Source organism: Cupressus sempervirens, chromosome 8 (assembly GCF_028749045.1).
Source record: "Cupressus sempervirens isolate cs-2001-9-10 chromosome 8, ASM2874904v1, whole genome shotgun sequence".
NCBI classification, from domain to species: domain Eukaryota; kingdom Viridiplantae; phylum Streptophyta; class Pinopsida; order Cupressales; family Cupressaceae; genus Cupressus; species Cupressus sempervirens.
This window is the reverse complement of record NC_143125.1, coordinates 153,566,585-153,588,081: the sequence shown is the minus strand read 5'-3', so window position 1 is coordinate 153,588,081 and position 21,497 is coordinate 153,566,585. Positions and strand designations below refer to the sequence as shown.

Sequence of the window (21,497 nt, the reverse complement as noted above, 5' to 3'; positions counted from 1 at the left end):
TAGACCAAAAGATATCTTGACATAGACATGTATGTTCCCCATGGTATAGTGAATGATGTCTTGTATTGCTCTGATTCTTGGACCATGACTTGATTGTAACTTGAAAACCCATCCATCATGGACATTAATTAAGACATAGTCACCCTTTGTAGCATAGCCTCCATATTAGGTAGACCATAGTTATCTTTCAGTGATGAGATGTTGAGGTTCCTAAAATCTACATAGAGTTGGATATCTCCTTTCTTTTTTTTGAAAGACACCAAATTGGAAACCCAAGAAGCATGCCTAATTGGTTTGATAGTGCTTGCATCCTCGAGTTTCATTAATTCTTCTTGCATTATTGGGGCCAATGTTGGAGTAATAGGCCTTCATTTTTGTCTAAATTGTTTGGCATCTTCCTTGAGAGGAATAACATCTTGGAACAAGTCCTCCCTATACACCTTCAAATTGTCATAAGACCATGAAAACACATGTCTATATTTCCTCAATAACTCAATCAAAACCTTCATCACACTAGTTGGCATCTTTTAACCAATATAAACCTTTTTAGGAGTGTCCTACATTCCTAAGTTTACCTCTTCTAGTTCCTTAGGCTTCTTATCTTTCATATCTTTCTCAACCTTGTCTTGGTTATCAAAAACACTCTCTAGGACAACCAATCCTTTAGGGACCTTTTTAGTTTTGCATTGGTTATTGATCCATTCTTTAAGGAGACCATGAATCCTTTGCAAGCCCCCACCCTAACATCCCTAGGCACTAAGCCTTTCACCTCCAATAAAGATATATCTAATACAAGTGTAACTGGCATGAGTGACATTCCTCTCATCATTAAGTCACCAGGCAATTAGACAATGTATTCCTCTTCATCCTCTTCCTCAGGGGATACATTAGTCTCCGCATCAGACTCATATGATTTAATTTATTTTTCGTTATTTCTGCCAAGGGTTGTAATTACACCATTTGGAGTGCCCTCTTTCTCAAGAATCAAATCATGATAGTGTCTTGTTGGTGAAGGAGTAGGAAGTGGATTTGGAGGAGGAGAAGGTGACCTTCTTGGTGGATCCTCCACTTCTTGTCCTTGATATATAATTGGTGCACAAACTCCTCTAGTAGATCAATTCCTCTTATATACTTTGAGACCATTATATCCTTTTATCCTCTTTGATGCCTTAGTACCTTTAGGTTCTGGCTCATCCCTTGGTCTCTTTTGTCCAACTTCTTCCTAAGGAATCATGTTAGTTTCTTGGAGCAATAGGTCTAATCCTTCTACAAACTCAACATATGTGACCTTTTTCTTCTTTGATTTCCCAAGATTTTCCTTCATCTTTACATATATATCAACAAAATGATTGAGAAGGACATGCATTTTCATAGTTGTTGGTTCAATAGATATTAGTGGATCATATTCATAATCAAATTCTTGTATCTTTTCTAGCATATCCTACAAAGCATACCATTTCCTTATTTTCTTATCCTAAGACTTAAGATTAGGATCATTCTTGATGACATCCTCAGGGAAATAAAACTCATGACACCCTTAGGGCTTAAGATTCAATCTTACCATTAACTTGTAATGAAAACCTTAAGAATAATTCACCCTCTTAGTACTAACTCCCATCTTGTAAGGTTTGAACAAAGAATAAATTTCCATCCATCCACCCTTGAACATTGTAAAATGGTGCAAAATAGTTATATCTAGGAAAATAGTGACCTTACCTACTCTAGGAGGAAGATCAATATCCAAAACTTCTCCAATTTGCCTCATTATTTAAATAGTCATCCAATTCTTAAGGGAACATTGTGAGGCATGACCATAGATCTCCCTAGGAAGCCATAGATTATGAAAATAGTGGTATAAGGGTAGAAATAAATATCTTCCCATTGGTGAGATAAGAGAGGAGAAACATCATAGTTAATTGGTCTTGAGAAGAATAATAAAGGGTGTGGTACTACTTCAACTAATGATATGACCAACTTCCTCAAGGATCCTCCGAATCTATTCTTAAATAGAAAAAAACTAGGGCCATTCTAGTTAGGAGACATGACAGTTGACCATAATTGAATTGGTAGCATATCACCATCTCTTTCAAGCTCTAGAGTCATATACTATATGAAATAATCCATGCTATGATATAAAATCATATGCATGAGAAAGGAGTACTAACAAAATTTTGGTGTCTCTCCTTTGCATAAAGTTGCCAACCCCTCATTGATTTTCTCCTCCAAATAGGAGGTATACTTATATATGGTCTAGAAAACCACCTATTTGAATTCTAAGACCCATCCAAAGGGTAGCTCTAGGGTATGTGCAAGATCATGGTGTGCCAAAAAGTGGTGATGTGGAAAAAAAAAAGTTTGAAGACGTCTAAAAGCGCTTCAAAATTCACTTTCACTTTTTTTCACCTATCCAGGTACCAAACTTGGAAAGTAAAGCCCGAGCCTTATTGAATATCTGATATGAGATTGGATATCCCATATGAGATTGGATATCCGATCTCATATCGGATATCTAATACTGGTGGCACAAACACATTGGAGGGAAAAAGAAAATTTGGAGGGAAAAATGAATTTGTGAGTTATATGACTAATTTGAGTTATGAAATATGTAAAGATATAATATATAATCTATAAATATATAATATGACTAATTAATGAGTTATAACTAATCTATAAATATATAATATATATTTATATATATATATATATATATATGAATTTAAATTAAATTAAATTATTATTATTATTTAATATAATAACGTAACTATTAATATATAATAATATATTATGTTATTATTATTATAATAATCTATAAATATAATATATATTATTATATTATATTATTATTAATTTTACTATATTTCTATTAAATATAATAATGTAATATATATATATATATATTATTGATATATATATTATTATCATCATCATCATCATCTTCTATAAATTATAATCTATAATAATTTATTATTATTATGACCTATATTATTAATATATAATAATATATTATGTTATTATTATTATAATATATAAATATAAAATATATATGATTATTATACTATATTATTATTATTTTTACTATATTATTTCTATTAGAATTGTTTATATGGGTTGAACAGGGTCATAGGTCATTCGACACATTCCATGATGACATATGTCCATAGGGGTCCCAGGACCCCTAGGGACATATTAGAATAATTTATATGGGTCAAAGGGGGTCAAAAGATGATCTATGACACCTTTCAACACATTCCATGATGACATATGTCTCTAGGGATCCTACGACCCCTAGGGACATATTATAATTGTTTATATGGGTCAAAGGGGGTCATAGGATGACCTATGACCCCTTTCGAAACATTCCATGATGACATATGTCCCTAGGGGTCCTAGGACCCCTAGAGACATATAAGAATCATTTATATGGGTCGAAGGGGGTCATAGGATGAACTATGACCCCTTTCGACCCATTCCATGACGACATATGTCCCTAGGGGTCTTAGGACCCTTAACGACATATTCGAATCATTCATATGGGTCAAAGGGGGTCATAGGTCAACCTATGACCCCCTTCGACTCATTAAATGATGACATATGTCCCTAGGGGTCCTACGACCCCTAGGGACATATTAGAATCATTCTTATGGGTTCAAGGGAGTCATAGGTTCACCTATGACCCCCTTCGACCCATTACATGATGACATATGTCCCTACCAGTCCTAGGACCCCTAGGGACATATTAGAATCATTCTTATGGGTCAAAAGGGGTCATAGGTTGACCTATGACCCCCTTCGACCCATTACATGATGACATATGTTGCTAAGGGTCCTAAGGCCCTTAGGGACATATTATAATGCTTCATATGGGTCAAAGGGGGTCATAGGTTGACCTATGACCCCCTTCGACCCATTAAATGATGACATATGTTCCTAGGGGTCCTAGGACCCCTAGGGACATATTAGAATGCTTCATATGGGTCAAAGGGGGTCATAGGTTGACCTATGATCCCCTTTGACCCATTACATGATGACATATGTCCCTAGGGGTCCTAAAACCCCTAGGGGCATATTAGAATCGTTCTTATGGGTCGAAGGGGGTCATAGGTTGACCTATGACCCCCTTCGACACATTACATGATGACATATGTCCCTAGGGGTCCTAGGACCCCTAGGGACATATTAGAATTGTTCTTATGGGTCAAAGGTGGTCATAGGTTGACCTATGACCCCCTTCGACCCATTACATCATGACATATGTCCCTAGGGGTCCTACAACCCCTAGGGACATATTAGAATCGTTCTTATGGGTCCAAAGGGGTCATAGGTTGACCTATGGCCCCCTTCGACCCATTTCATGATGACATATGTCCCTAGGGGTCCTAGTACCCCTAAGGATATATTAGAATTATTCTTATGAGTCAAAGGGGGTCATAGGGTGACCTATGACCCCCTTCGACCCATTACATGATGACATATGTCCCTAGGGGTCCTAGGACCCCTAGTGACATATTAGAATCAGACATATTAGAATCATTTATATGGGTCAAAGGGGGTCATAGGTTGACCTATCACCCCCTTCGACCCATTAAACGGTGACATATGTCCCTACGGGTCCTAAGACCCTTAGGGACTTATTAGAATCATTCATATGGGTCAAAGGGAGTCATAGGTTGACCTATGACCACCTTTGACCCATTACATGACAACATATGTCCCTAGCGGTGTTAGGACCCCTAAGGACATATTAAAATCATTCTTATGGGTCGAAGGGGGTCATAGGTTGACCTATGACCCCCTTCAACCAATTACATGATGACATTTATCCCCTAGGGACATATTATCATGCTTCATATGGGTCAAAGGGGGTCATTTCTTGACTTATGACTCCCTTCGACCCATTACATGACGACATATGTCCCTAGGGGTCCTAGGACCCCTATGGACATATTAGAATGCTTCATATGGGTCGAAGGGGGTCATAAGTTGACCTATGACCCCCTTCGACCCATTACATGATGACATATGTCCCTAGGGGTCCTAGGACCCCTAGGGACATAGTAGAATCATTTTTGTGAGTCGAATGAGGTCATAGGTTGACCTATGACCCCCTTCGACTCATTACATGATGAAATTTGTTCGTAGGGGTCCTAGGACCCCTAGGGACATATTAGAATGCTTCATATGGGTCAAAGGGGGTCATAGCTTAACCTATGACCCCCTTCGACCCATTACATGATGATATATGTCCTTAGGGGTCCTAGGACTGCTAGGGACATATTAGAATGCTTCATATGGGTCAACGGGGGTCATAGGTTGACCTATGACCCCTTTTGACCCATTACATGATGACATATGTCCCCTAGGAACATATTAGAATGCTTCATATGGGTCAAATGGGTCAAAGGGGTATTAGAATCATTTTACATGACAACATATGTCCTTTCGACCCATAAGAATGATTCTAATATGTCTCTTAGGGTCCTATGACCCCTAGGGACAAATGTCATCATTTAATGAGTCGAAGGGGGTCATAGGGTGACCTATGACCCCCTTCGACCCATAAGAATGATTCTAATATGTCCCTGGGGGTAGGACCCCTAGGGACATATGTCATAATGTAATGGGTCTAAGGAGGTCATAGGTCAACCTATGACCCCCTTTGACCCATATGAAGAATTCCAATATGTCCTTGGGGGTCCTAGGACTCCTAGGGACATATGTCATCATGTAATGGGTCAAAGCGGGTCATAGGTCACCCTGTGACTTATGACCCCCTTTGACGCATATGAAACATTCTAATATGTCCCTGGGGGTCCTAGGACCCTTAGGGACATATGTCATCATGTAATGGGTCAAAGGGGGTCATAGGTCAACCTATGACCCTCTTTGAGCCATATGAAGCATTCTAATATATCCCTAGGGGTTCTAGGATCCCTAGGGATATATGTCATCATTTAATGGGTCAAAGGGGGTCATAGGTTGACCTATGACCCCCTTTGAACCATTCTAATATGTCCCTAGGGGTCCTAGGACCCTAATGTTGTCATGTAATGGGACCTATGACCCCCTTTGACCCATATGAAGCATTCTAATATGTCTCTAAGGGTCTTAGGACCCTTAGGAACATATGTCATAATGTAATGGGTCGAAGGAGGTCATAGGTCAACCTATGACCTCTTTTGACCCATATGAAGCATTGTAATATGTCTCTAGGGGTCCTAGGACCCCTAGGGACATATGTTGTCATTTAATGGGTCGAACGAGGTCATAGGGTGACCTATGACCCCTTTTGACTCATATGAAGCATTTTGACCTATGACCCCTTTTGACCCATATGAAGCATTCTAATATGTCCCTACGGACATATGTCATCATGTAATGGGTTGAAGGGGGTCATAGGTCAACCTATGACCCCCTATGACCCATTTGAATGATTCTAATATGTCCCTAGGGGTCCTAGGACCCCTAGGGACATATGTCATCATGTAATGGGTCGAAGGGCGTCATAGGTCAACCTATGACCCCTTTTGATCCATAAAAATGATTCTATTATGTCCCTAGGGGTCCTAGGACCCCTAGGGACATATGCCATCATTTAATGGGTCGAAGGGGGTCATAGGTCAACCTATGACCCCCTTTGACCCATATGAAGCATTCTAATATGTCTCTAGGGGTTCTAGGACCCCTAGGGACATATGTTGTCATGTAATGGGTCGAAAGGAATCATAGGTCACCCTATGACCCCCTTTGACTCATAAGAATGATTCTAATATGTCTCTAGGGGTCCTAGGACCCCTAGGGACATATGTCATCATGTAATGAGTCGAAGGGGGTCATAGGTCAAGCTATGACCCCCTTTGACACATATGAACGATTCTAATATGTCCCTAGTGGTCCTAGGACCCCTAGGGACATATGTCATCATGTAATGGGTCAAAGGGGGTCATAGGTCAACCTATGACCTCCTTTGACCCATAAGAAAGATTCTAATATGTCCCTAGGGTTCCTAGGACCCCTAGGGACATATGTCATCATTTAATCCTATGACCCCCTTTGACCCATATGAAGCATTCTAATATGTCCCTAGGGGTCCCAGGAGCCCTAGGGACAAATGTCATCATGTAATGGGTTGACCTATGACCCCCTTTGACCCATAAGAAAGATTGTAATATGTCCCTAGGACCCCTAGGGAGAAATGTCATCATTTAATGGGTCGAAGGGGGTCATAGGTCAACCTATGACCCCCTTCGACCCATAAGAATGATTCTAATATGTCCCTAGGGGTCCTAGGGACATATGTCACCATGTAATGGGTCGAAGGGGGTCATATGGTTCAACCCATAAGAATGATTCTAATATGACAAACACACACACACACATAATTTATAGATTATAATACTAATAAGATAATATATTAATAACATAGCTCATAATAATAATATATTATAGATTATATATATATATATATATATATATAATATTACATTAATGTATTTAATAAAGATATAGGAAAAATAATAATAATATAATATAATAATATATATTATATTTATAAATTATAATAAGAATAATATAATATATTATGATATATTAATAGATTATATGTTATATCTTTATGTTACGTTATTATATATATATATATATATATATATATATATATATATATATATATATATATATATATATATATATATATATATATATATATATATATATATATATATATATATATATATATATATATATATATATATATATATATATATATATATTACATAGTAATATAACTCAAATAATTGATAAGTTATAAACTATAAATCACAAAGTCAGTTTTCCCTCTAAAATGAGTTGGGATTTGAAATTTCCCTCCAAAAGCGAATGGGGGCTCACCTAGCCATATTGTATATCCAATTTGAGATCAGATATTTGATTAGGCTTGGTATTTACCAAGCCTATCGGGTCAACCCAAAAAACGTGTTTGAGGAGGGTTTTATTGACACTCAAATTTCGGGTAGCCATCTGACATTGTTATTTTGATCAAAATTGAATGAAATGAAAAGAGTTTTTTAATATTGCTCTCAAGATTCCATCAATATAATTGCTGTCAAATTTTGAGTTCGATAAGTATTTATTAGTTAATTATCAATGAAGATTATTGTAAAGTGCTGATTGACATACTGATTAAAAAATAGCTATAACTTTCAAATGGTATAACATTTTTTAAATCTAAAAGTTGCGTCACATTATATGCTTTGCCTAGTATAAGAAAAATAAAATAAAAAATTAAATTTGGTAAAATTTTCTATTAGTTAAGGTGGTCAAACACGAGAGTTTTTTTTTCAAAATTTTTTTGGTAGAAAATTCATATTTAATTATTTATTTGGAATAAAAATACCAAAAAATATGTGTCACATTTGGGCATGAGTCTACTTTTTATATCTATAATTATATTAAAAAAATATTATCATTTGATTTTGATTAAGGTGGTCAGACATACACCTACTTTTTATTTTTGCCCTGAAATTTTTATAGTACTACATTAAAATCCAAACTTTTGACCAATCAATTATTTTTTTCTCCTAGTAAGGTCTAGTAGTTTAGAAACTAAATTCAATTTCCTACAAATTATTTTCTTACAACTTTTTAATATAAAGTCCATAACCACTTTAAAATTATGTGTCAAGTTGAAATAACCTTGATTTGCTGATTTTTCACTGCCACTTAAGGCCATAGTTTGGTACACCATGATTCTGCACATACCCTCTAACAAAATTTTTCTTGTTTGGTAACCTTTATATTTGATACATAGTAGCGCAGGTGTCTGTGATGGTCTCATCAAATTTTTCCACATTGCTTACTACATTCCCCAAATCCTTAGTTGTGAGCTTAACTCCATTGACAATTTTCAAGAAGGCAATTGTGACTCTCTTCAATACACTGACATTTGTGTTATAACACGCCCTCTCTTATTATAAAAAAAACAATATCATTAGTAGCATCTCGGGAAAAATGCATATCAAAATCTTTTCTAATTGATTTTGCTTTAATCTTCAGCAAGGCATTCCCATTTAAATCCCTAATTCTATGGGTGATAGGGTCATATTTAGAAACCAAATCCAGTAACAAATCAACATCCATGAATACATTGGGGACAACCAATTTGCCTAAGTTACACAATCATACATTGTATAACGGGCTCCCCAAATTTGCTTGCCCATACCACTTTATGAAGATTTCCAACCTTGTCTTAGGCATGTCTATATCTTTAATCAAACTATATATTTATACCTCAAACCCTTTCATAGGAATGACTTCCTCTCTTTCAACCTTGGAAATTGGTCAAGAAAATCATCCTAGAGATGTCTCAAAATAATAGAATTTTCCAAAATGGGCTTTAGGAGGCATTTTACCTAATTCTCTACTTACAGGGTTTCTAGGGTTTAGAAAACCAACTCGCAAGCTCTACTAGGGTCTCAAATTTGAGTATAACGACATTAGAATTTAGTACAAAACCCCATGAATGAATTCACATAGAGAAATAATTCAATGTCAAACCAATGTATTAACTCACTTGGCTTGATTTTTTGAATTCACTTCAACTATGCATGGAATCCTCAGTTGCAGATGTTCTCAGCTTCACAATGATCATAAAATACAATAGAATAGAAGAGAATTACTGAGTTGACAACATTAAATCTTAGAAACACCTTTTAAAACAATGAAGTGTGCATAACAAATAGCCAAATTAATGCAATAGTCTTTTTTTGTGAATTCATCTTGTGTCATGGATTTCATCAGTTCAATTAATTAATGACTCTCAAATGACTTGAGCCACGTTGAAGAAATTCATCAGCAACTGGGCCCATCTTCTTGACCAATCAGAGTATAGAATGTTGTTTCATAAGTCCCTTTGACATTTCAAACTTCCTTTTGAGGATATGCCACATGGCATCATCTTGCATTTCATGAGAAGCCTTGCTAGACTCAAGAAAATGTGAGGGTTGTCGATCCTCTTCTAAGGCATGATTCGAGCCTTTTTCATGACATAGCTATCCTTCAAGAAACTTCACCTTTAGATTAAAAGATCTCCATCTATTTTTATCACATGTGTAATTGAAACCCTTTAGTAGCTTGTGATTCATTCACCACTAGGGCCTATTTGTTGAGACACGTGGAACGATCTCGTGTTTTCATGAGATGAGATATCAGAGCTACAATAACACAAGAGTTGTTAGATCATTCTATTGTGACCCTACTCACATTTGCCTTATTTTGGCCCTACTAAAAACATCCTTGCGGACTCCCTGTGGACTAATTTGAAATAGGTTCTGCTGAAAAAATTGGTCCCACTTGTTGCATTTTAATCATAGCTTGGATCCACATGTGAGCATCTCGTAGTTTTGTGAAAGGCTTTGTCAGAGATGAGAAAACATGATGGTTGTTCAATCTAATGGCCCACTCCTTTGTCATTGGAAACATGGCCCCACTAACAAAGTGCCTTCCCACCCACTGACAAAGTGCCTTCCCATAGTAGATCATTTCAAAATGGCAAAATCTCATGAATTTTGTTAGTGTTGCGACCAATGAAGTGAAAGCCTAATGTTGGGCCCTATCCATCATGTGTTTGCGGTGCTTAAAACACTGCTCAAAACACATGGCCACATCTCATGTTTTTGGGAGATCAGTTGTAAGATATTTGAAATGATAACCATCAATTTGGCTTCTTCGTGGAACAAAGCATATAGGGGACCTAGGCCCATTTGTGCCATGTGTATGCATCTCATGTTTTTGCAAGATAGAATGTTAGGGATGCAAAAATACAAGAGTTGTTGGATCATTCTGCACTCATTCACCAAAGCTGACAACACTATAGGCTCAACCATCACCCCCTTGGAAGAATCTTGCATTTTTGCATGAAAGGATATTAGACTAGCGAAAATACAAGGATCATCAATTTGATTCCTTGCAGACCCACTCAAAACATAGGTTATAATGACATATGACTATTCCCATTCCTCATTTCCATTCCCATTCCATTTTTTAGCCGATAGGCTATTTGTGAGAACTTTATTCCTGGAATTAAATTTTTTTGACGAAAAATTTGCAAGAGTTTGGCCAAAAAATTGAAAATCCCTCCTATTAATTATTTACTGGCTAGTTTTTATCTCCCTCCACTTTTAACTCTTGTTTTGATATTCATTAGTTGTTAGATCTCTACTTTTTACTATTGTTTTTCTTTTTCTATTTATTAATTGTGATCTCCACATTAGCTCATGTTGTGATCTATTTGGTTAATTTTTGATTTTTAAAATTGATTTAGATTTTAGTTTTTAAATTATTTTAAATTATTTTTATATTAGTTTAATTTTTTTTTTAAATATTATTTTTTAATTTCTATAAATAATTTAGTCGATAGAATATTTATTATATATATATATATATATATATATATATATTTAATTTCTCTTATTAATTTTTCATAATAGAATTTTTGATAGATTTTTAAAATGATTATTTTTTTCATATTTGATAAATTTAATTTAAATAAATAATATTTATGAATCTATTTAAAAGATTTTAGTAAATATTGTCTCATTTAAATTAAAAATTATTAATAATCTAATTTGCTCACATAAGATTATAATTTAAATATCCACTTTTAACTATTATTTTTCTTTTCTTATTTATTTAAAAAATAATTACTTGTGATCTCTACATTAGATTATGTTGTGATCTCTATTTACTAAACTTTTGATTTTTTAAATTGATTTAGGTTTTAGTTTTTAAATTAATTAAAGTTATTATTTTTATATTAGTTTAGTTTTTTCTTTAAATATTGTTTTTTAGTTTCTATAATTTATTTAGTCAATAGAATATTCTAGAGATGTTGCTACTTTTCATATTTTTTTATATTTCTCTTATTAATTTTTCGTAACAATTTTTTTTATTTTTTTAAAAATAATTTTTTTTCATATTTGATAAATTGAATTTAATTGTAAAATATTGAAATTATTGAATATGTTTCTTAAGCAATATTTAAATTTCCTAAATATTGTAAATTTTATATCTATGTTTTAGTCTTCAACTTTTTTATTTTTGTATTTTCATTTTAAAAAAAACTTATATTTATATTAGTTAATGTTCATTCTACATTTTTCTCTTAAATCTCATTTCTTATCAACGCACTCGTTGCATGTACAGAAGCATGCAATTGATAGTTCTATTCTAATTTTCAATTCCTATTATTGACATTCTTTGCACCAATTTTCTTGTAATTAAGAAGCATCTCTTTCAAGTATAGAATTTCTCTTGATAAAAAAATAGCGGCTTTCTTTGCATGAACTTGCTTGTAATTACTAAGTATTTCGCTTCTCAGCAGATCAGTGCATGGCTATTCAGGCGGCACTTGCAGTTTAACTATTTTCTTTTGTTTTATATAAATATTTATAAGGAAAGAATGATTTATACTATCAATTTTTCATATTGAATACTCAGAATCAAGGGCAGGCAAGATTGGGAAACGAAAAGATTGTGACACATGCACAGAAATGCTATAAATAGAAACCCTGAGTTGATAGCAAACTCAAATAAAACAACAAAAGATCTTCACCATTGAAGGCCACGTAGAGAGTAAACACCCTCATATCAGGAGCTCATGGAAGAGATGATTTGACTATCATGCTCTTTATATAATTGAAACAATGCACGGGATCATTTGTAAAATTCTCTTATTCGAGCAATTAGAAAAACATTGAAAATGAGGAGCAGAGTATCAAGCCTGCTCCATGTATTGGTGGTATGTACATTGGCAATCGCCATTAATGGAGAAACTGATGATTCTTCTTCCATAAAGAGAGAGGTTTTTCCCAAGGATTTCTTGTTTGGAACTGCTTCTTCTGCTTACCAGGTATTCATTTGTGTTCTTGGCAGCTAAGCTTTTGTATGTTTTGAACTTATACATATGTATAAAATAGGCTTTTGCTTTCTCAAAAGTATCTACAGATTGAATGATTTAAGTGTGTTCTTGGAAGTTAAGCTTTTGTATGTTTTCAATATAAACATATGTATAAATTGGGCTTTTGCTTTCTTCAGAAGTATATATATGAATAAAGGTCTAACATATTGAATGATTTAAGCGGGTTTTTGTTCCTTGAGGTGTATATTAATGAATGTAGGTCTAGCAGATTGAATGATTTAAATGGGTTTTGTTTTGTTCAAAGTATATATGAATACAGGTCCAGTGGATTGAATGTTTTAAGTGGGTTTTTGTTTTCTTGAAAGCGCGTGTCTATATATAAAGGTCCAACAGATTGAATGATTTCAGTGGATATTTGTTTTCTTCACAGTATATATGAATGCAGGTCTAGTCGTTTGAATGAATTTAGTGGTTTTCTTGTTTTCTTCACGCTTATCACAGATTGAATGAAAGGTTTAACGATTTAAGTGGGTTTTTGTTTTCTTCAAAGTATATATGAATGAAGGTCTAGTAGCTTGAATGATTTGAGTGGATTTTTGTTTTCTTGAGGCTTATCACAGATTGAGTGAAAGGTTTAACGATTTAAGTGGGTTTACACATGAATGGAGGTCTAGTAGCTTGAATGATTTGAGTGGATTTTTGTTTTCTTGAGGCTTAGCACAGATTGAATGAAAGATTTAATTATTTAAGTGGGTTTTTGTTTTCTTCACAGTATATGCGAATAGAGGTCTAGTAGTTTGAATGAATTCAGTAAATTTTTGTTTTCTTCAGGGATAGCACAGATTGAATGATAGAAATGGTTTTTAAATTTTTCTTCGCAGTATGAAGGAGCAGTTGCAGAGGGTGGGCGTCGACCAAGCATATGGGATGCATACACCCATAAACCAGGTATTGTGATTTGGTGACAAGGAATTTTAAGGGCGGCCGTTTATCAGAACTCTTTGAAAGAATTGTTTAGGTTGATAATTAGTGTATCATGGACTGAACAGGAAATACTTATGATGGTAGCAATGGAGATGTTGCAATGGACCAGTATCACCGTTACTTGGAGGATGTAAAACTCATGTCAGATATGGGAATGAATGCTTATCGCTTCTCCATCGCTTGGTCTAGGCTTATCCCAAGTAAAGATTACTGTTCCGTTTTTAGATTACATCATTTGGGTATCAAGAAAAGCAGTTTTAGTCCTTGGGTAGTATGAAAAATCAAATCATGGTATTTTTTGTGGAATTGTGAAGACTTATTACGATATTGATATTTGGTGCCAGATGGAAGCGGTGAAGTTAATAGAGAGGGAGTGGATTACTACAACAAACTGATTGATGAGCTCCTCAAACATGGTAACTACTGGTTTGTTTTGAGTATGATGCATCAATTAGTGTTCAGAATTCTATAAAGCTATAGCAATCATAACCATGTCAATATTAGAGCTATTAGATTTCCACAATCTATCAGAGATATTAGCTTGTTTTTTGGGTTCAATTACAGGGATTCAGCCCCTGGTGACACTTTATCATTTTGATCTACCTCAGGCTCTCCAGGACTCTTATGATGGATGGTTAGACTCAAGGATTGTGTAAGTTGGGTTCAAACTTCATATTATCTTATCTTTCTTCTTGATTACTGGCTCTGTTTGTTAGAAAAGTCTACAATTCTGATGTTTTGTATGACTGCAAATACTTGAAACTTTTATAGAATTTCTCAGGTTAAAGACAATAGAAACGTATCAGATTTTCACAATCCATGTTAAATGTTTCATTTCTTTTGGTATCGATTGTCGATGATAGATTATGTAGTATGATCCGAAACGTTGATGCTAAAAATGGTCACACAATCGATCCCAGAAGAATGGATAGTTTTGAATTTAGATATCTCTACAAATGCTCAAACCTTCTATATAAGGTTATATTAGAGTCATGGAAATAGAGCTTGCTTATGTTTTACTTTTAGCAATATAACTAGGTCTATATTGCCCTTACAGTCATGTGCAGACTTTCTTTGTGCCCTAATTTTGAGCTTTATTCTACCCACAATGTGCTTAAGTATTTCTAAAATGTCAATCTTGGCATGAAACTAGTCCGAAAAATTACCTTCTTTGTGTTGTTCAGGGAGGATTTTGCAGCATACTCAGAAGTGTGCTTCAGAGAGTTTGGAGACCGAGTGAAGTACTGGATGACATTCAATGAACCCAATATCTTTGTTCCTTTGGGGTACAGCTCTGCTACTTTTCCACCTCAAAAGCATTCCCAGAGGGATACATCCCTTGCCAGCCGAAATGTCCTCCTTGCACATGCGACTTCAGTGGAAATCTATAGAACAAAGTATAAGGTATATCATTATCCCGCTTTATCTTTTCAGAACATGGAAATGATAATCCAACCTCTAAGGTAAGGTATAAACAAGGAAAGCCTCTACGATACAGGGAAACAACCATTCAGCCCTTAGATTATATCAATGTGTAAGTTATAATGTATGAAGCTAACTCATGTATGGTGCATCCTAGGGGATAGATAGCCATTTCTTATAAGCACATCATAACTTTTATCTCTGTTTGTCCAAGAATCAACATATTATGAATCTTAAGCTTTACATTCTTCTTGTCATTAATATGTTGTTAATGTACTTCTAAGAGTGTCACCATTGTAGCTCGGGACCAGCACCCTCTTGCTGCTGCTTATTTCACAAACATATTATGAATAACATAATCAGATAATCAGTTAAACAGTTGCATAGGCTGAGCAGAATGGTATTACGGAATTGACATTCTTACTATATTCTCAATAATTTGCACAGGCTGAGCAGAAAGGCATGATTGGAATTGACATCCTTGCTAGCTTTTTTGAGCCTTTGAGGAATACCACAGAAGACCAAAAAGCTGCACAGAGATTGCTTGATTTTCACATCGGATGGTAAGAGAAATTCACATTTCTTAAAGCCCTTGTTTTCCCCTTTAAGTCTAGTCTAATCCAAATTTTGCAATAGTGACATTTTTAGAAGCAACGATAGACCTTTCTAAGTTCTTCAGTCTTAGTGTAGCAGAAAAGTTGTTTTAATGTAAAATTTTCCATATGCTACTGGTGGACTAACAGTCAATGTTCTTCTCTGGAATTCGTCACATGGCATAATTGCCTCTTGTGTTCTATATGTCTAATAGTTGTATCGAACATTGACAAGTCAATCTTTTGGTGTAATGGAAACCCTAATTTGTAACAAATGGTATCAAAGCTTGGCCACAGGTTGAGGGGGGATTTTTGGACCAACCACCAACATTCCCCTTCAGAATTTTTGACATGGCTCAGAATGCTTTTGATCTGGTCTCAAATATACATTAGAAGTGGAATACTTCTTATATAATGAATTGAATATAAACTTTTCTTAGCTGGATCTTCAATGAAGGAATATGATCTTGTATGCTAATCCTTCACATTATAAATCATATGCATTTTCTTGTGATAATTGATTGCAGGTTTTTGGATCCTATTTTTCATGGAGACTATCCTGCTCACATGAAAGAAACATTGGGCTCTGAGATGCTCTCACTCTCTAAGCAAGAGTCCATGAAATTGAAAGGATCTGTAGATTTTCTGGCTATAAACCACTATTCCACCATGTATGCTGCCAATCCTCCTTGCCCACCAGATAGCTTGGACAAGCGCTTCTATCAGGATGTTAATGTTTGCTTGTCAGGTAAATTAATGAAGTCTATCAGATCTCCACAATCCATATCAATGTTTATATTCTTTTTGAGATCGAATGTGTAAAATTTTTTAGCACCAACATTTTGGATCATACTACATGATCTATCATCAGAATTCAGTATGATCCAAAACGCTGGTGCTAAATTAGTACACAATCAATCTCAGAAAGAACAGAAAGAATATATACAGGTAAATTTGTATATATATAAGCTCAATCTGAGTATACAATTCACAAATTTAAATGAAATTTCTGAGGCCCTTGATTTTGTCTCTCAAACTTTAACAGATAGACGTGATGGCGTTCCCATTGGACCAGAGGTAAATTTCCAAAACCCCAATATCATGCCCTGTTTAATTCTCTGTTTCCATGCAGTAATTTGTGTCTAATCTTGTATTTTGCAGGCTGCAATGAAGCTGTTTTTTGTGGTGCCCTATGGAATGCAAAAAATACTTGACTACATCAGAGTAACTTACAACAATCCACCAGTTATTGTAGCAGAAAATGGTAAACTGAATTGTTCCACTAGGCGATTATGAATTTGAGTACATTAATGATACTGAAAGTTCATGAGGTAGTTAAAATCTGGACTGTTTAAACATCATATAAGAACATTTGATTCTTAAACTAAAAGTATTAAACAATCAAAATCGACTTATCTTTTTAAAGCTTATTTTTTCTTAATATGCATGCAGGGTTCAAAATAAAGCGCTTTTGATGTGTATAATTTATAAAATCAAATTCATGCAATTGATATCAAAACTATGCACATAGCATTTATGGACCCTGGAAATCATGTATGCAATAAATTAAGTTTTCTGGCTTGATTTGAGCAGGATTTTCTGAACCCAGAAACGATTCTCTGTCTATGAACCAAGTGCTTGGAGACAAACACCGTCTTGATTATCATCGAGAATACATGAAGTATTTGTTAAAGGGTATTAGGTATGCAATTCTCTGCATTAGATTGCTAAATTTATGATTCACAAGAATCCATCTTTTTAATTTTTTTATAATCGGAAATAACCGATTGATCACCCATTTCACTACAATTCAAATTCTGCTCAATCAAATTCAATTAAATTTGAATTCAATTGCAGGAATGGAGCTGATGTAAGAGGTTACATGGTGTGGTCTCTGCTGGATGACTTCGAATTCAATTATGGATACACTATCAGATTTGGCTTATATTATGTGGACTATAAAGACAATTTGAAAAAATATCCGAAGATGTCTGCTCGGTGGTTCAGAAAATTTCTGAGGAGCAATTCAATTTTGTCTCTATCAGAGAAAAGCGATGACGTCAGCTTAAGTAGCATTTAAATGGACGAAGATTTTGATATACATTGCCGCCATTACACAGTTTGTTGGGCCTGCGTGTGAGCTATTTTTACTTGTGGGGTGGCATTTTTTCTTCTCAACTGCGCATATTCTATGGGCATTTTTGTAGGATTGGATTTTTTTCAATGCACATTACATGTGCACTCCAGTAGGATTAGTTTTAAAAGCTCCATGTAACCTTTTTTATTTGTAACTATGCATAACTGGTGTAATGTCACCAGTTTGATTTTTTTTATAGATACGGAAACATTTTACAATGAATAAAAAGGGATATTTTTAAAAATATTTTTGTTTTCAAATTTATGATTGGACAAAGCATTGTCAATCTATCTAAATTCTAGACATAAAGGCTAATTGTTGTGATGTCTTTTGTTAATTTAATATTCACACTTGTTAATTTAGTATTCAATATTTTTAACAACATTATACTAATAGTTGTGACTTTGAAGTTATTTTTGGTTGAAGTTGTTCTATAATTGAAGGAAATGCATCCCTTATTCTAAAAAGCAATCAATCATGTGATGCTGCATTATCTACGCAAGTATGAGAGTTCCCATGCACTACGATTGATCTCATTATTTTTTATGGAATGTTGTGGGACTTGCTAGAATTTTGAGAACTATTGGGTCTTCTCCCCTATATATTATCCAAACTCAAACAGCATTTAGATATTACACCAATGTCTTGAACTTTTAAATTATTTTATTTATATTAATTAAAATTTTAAAATATACAAATTTAATAATATTATATTGGATGAATGACCAACAAATAAAAAAATTCAAAGATAAGGAATATTGTTTCGAAGAGAAAGAAGAGAAAAAATAAGAATTGAGAAAATCAGCCAAGTGATATTAGATGAGAAGTGATAATATTTATGCTTTGAAGTTTAATTTATATAAATTAGTGAGAAGTTCTTAATTGTTAATTTTTAATGTTTTGTTTGTAGTTGAGAAGAGTTTTATACTATATCAAATTAAACTAGAAATTACAAAACATGCAAAAAGTAAGGGGTTATTATTCATCCAAAAAAAAATTAGTAATCCCTAATTAGGCCCCCAAATGTCCAAGGCAAAATCATCCCCACATGACATTCTTAATGTCACATTTGCAAAACCAAGTCCTTTGAATAGCTTCTACGCTAATCTCAACCATAGCTAGTATATGAATTTACAAGATATATACCTAGATAAAAACATGCAAGTTCAAATCAAATTTATGAGATATCAAACCAACAAACCATTTAATTAACATCTATTTCAAAATGTAGGAGAGATAAAGAATCTACTCGGACCCTTGAGAAAGGGGTTTCCTCCATTTTCATGATTACTACTAATGATGGCTTTGTGGAAGACCTAGCCTCCATACCCACCTTGGTTGAAGATTCTTCTATTAGATGAAAACTATGTACTACTCTAGAGTGATGCTAAATGAGGTGCCCAATATTGCTATATGGTGCATTCTTCTTATGTCTCACCCATGTTCTTCATCTTCTATTTCCTTAGTCTTAGGGGAGTTAACATTGCCCAAACCATCAAGTTTTTTAAAATTTTTATCATACTTGTATTTCACAACTGAATCCTCTATCGCATCTAAAGTTGCTCCAATCACATCTCCTAGCACATTCGTTATACATTTTTTCTAGGAAATTCAAGCTTCTCTTGTTTTCAGTTCTTCTAAAGCCTTGGGGTTCATACCCACCCAATTAAAAAGGGGAACATTTTGGTTGGCCCTCCATATCTTTCCCACCTAACTATTCGACAAGGTTTAAGAATTGTTAAGTCTGCATTTATATTAATAATAATGGTTTATTATGCAAATATCTAAGGAGATTTTTAACATTGAATAGTCTTTGGAAAAGTTCTTTTGCCACTAATTTCTACTTGTCCACCACCAATGTTGATGCGAGAAAGCTAACAAGTGTCTATATCTACCTGATATATGTTATCTGTGTGCATGAGAGTTGGAGCCATGATCCTTCTGATGACATGGTTATATATAGTTCCTCTTGTGGTTGCATTGCTTCAAGTTTCTTTTTAATTTATTTATCTAAGTTAGACTCTTTTCTTATTCTGTGACTATTCATTGATGTAATCAAATACTTGCACTGTGTGATGCATATGATTAGAGTACATTATTGTAATGTCCCTTATTGGTACTTAATTTATCTTAAATTTCTCAATTAAGGTTTAGATTGTAATGTTCCATAATAAAATTAGTTATTTATCTTATTAAATTTAAGTTATTTGTACATTCATTAACACTTAGATCCAACATTATTACCATTTGACTCAATGAAGGAAGGAGTGGATGTTATCCAAGTTGCCTAGATACCAACTTTACAATGGATTCCCTCAAAGCTTATAGATCCAATTCTATATCATGAAGGCTTGTGAAACGTTGACTCCTACCATATCTTGGGACAAAGATCCATTACTTAGATCTATATAAGGCACTTCTTGGTAATATTACTACCTTCTCAACTTAAGTCAAATAGTAAAATACTTCTTATAATATAATTGATATAGTTCTTGTATATATATATTAGAATATATAACAACCTCTGGTCCAGATAGAATGTAAATATATATTTTGTTATTAACATTTATTCATAAATACTTTTCATTGTCATAATATTATTCCATGTTCTCTTCCTTTTAAAGAGTATCCATTATATTCCTTAATTACTTCTTCTATTTCCTAATTATTTTAATACTAATATATAATCCATAATTACTAAAGGTTTAACATATATTAAATTTAATATATAAATGAAAAAGAACTAAATCCCATATATTTCATCTTTCTAAGAGGACATACCTTTATTTTTGTGCATTAGTTTTCTATTTCCTAACACCTCCTCATTCCTACACAATGAATGAAATGCGTTTATTAATTTTGTTAATATTAGTTCAACCTTGTAAGTAATAGTTTATATTTTATTTTTAATTTTTCATTTCGTTATCCCAATAGCAAGTCTTATTATTTTCTTACTTTCCTTTTATACCTTTTCCTCCCATGATTTCCTCCTACCTTTCTCTTTTATTTCCTCCTATATTTTCTCAACTTTCTCCTATAATATTTTCTCCAAAGTTTTCCATATTATTTATTAATGTCTTTTTTGGTTCCCGATTTAATAGGGTTTACACACCTAAGATGTCACCAAGATACCCACCCAAATAACCTAAGAAGTAGCTAATTCATATGATCAACAATCAACTAGACCAACTTGTCAAGGCACTGTGTAAAACCTTCTTCACTTTTGGCTTTGCAAAACCAAGGTGGGTGCACCTATGTGTTAGTATGAATACTAATGGTAATCCTTTGGGGAAGTCTTTTGAGATGTTAGAGAGATGATTGAGGACTTATGCATTGCATTCATGACTTGGTTTGTCATTGATGTCAACAAATATTCTTTTTTCTTATGAGTCGAAGACATGTTCATGGTGATGTGTTTGAGGTAGTAGAATTTGATGACCATTTTGTG

General features: G+C 34.0%; 1 protein-coding gene across 1 annotated transcript; it reads left to right on the top strand.

Annotated features, from left to right (window-relative positions):
• Positions 1-12,607: 12,607 nt before the first annotated feature.
• On the top strand, positions 12,608-18,299 carry LOC149542016 (coniferin beta-glucosidase-like). The gene is made up of 12 exons (XM_089797058.1): positions 12,608-12,904; positions 13,795-13,861; positions 13,963-14,097; positions 14,242-14,313; positions 14,462-14,549; positions 15,082-15,301; positions 15,767-15,882; positions 16,440-16,660; positions 16,958-16,989; positions 17,074-17,176; positions 17,506-17,614; positions 17,770-18,299. Exons 1-12 carry the CDS (start codon positions 12,755-12,757, stop codon positions 17,990-17,992), a joined length of 1,536 nt encoding a protein of 511 aa, XP_089653184.1. The 5' UTR covers positions 12,608-12,754; the 3' UTR covers positions 17,993-18,299.
• Positions 18,300-21,497: the final 3,198 nt, after the last annotated feature.

Excerpts from the sequence above, each read along its gene's own strand:
- LOC149542016 (XM_089797058.1), top strand. The coding sequence starts at position 12,755 with ATGAGGAGCAGAGTATCAAGCCTGCTCCATGTATTGGTGGTATGTACA. Across the intron at positions 14,098-14,241 it reads TTGGTCTAGGCTTATCCCAA|ATGGAAGCGGTGAAGTTAAT; the intron begins GTAAAGATTACT and ends ATTTGGTGCCAG. Across the intron at positions 17,177-17,505 it reads AGTTATTGTAGCAGAAAATG|GATTTTCTGAACCCAGAAAC; the intron begins GTAAACTGAATT and ends TGATTTGAGCAG.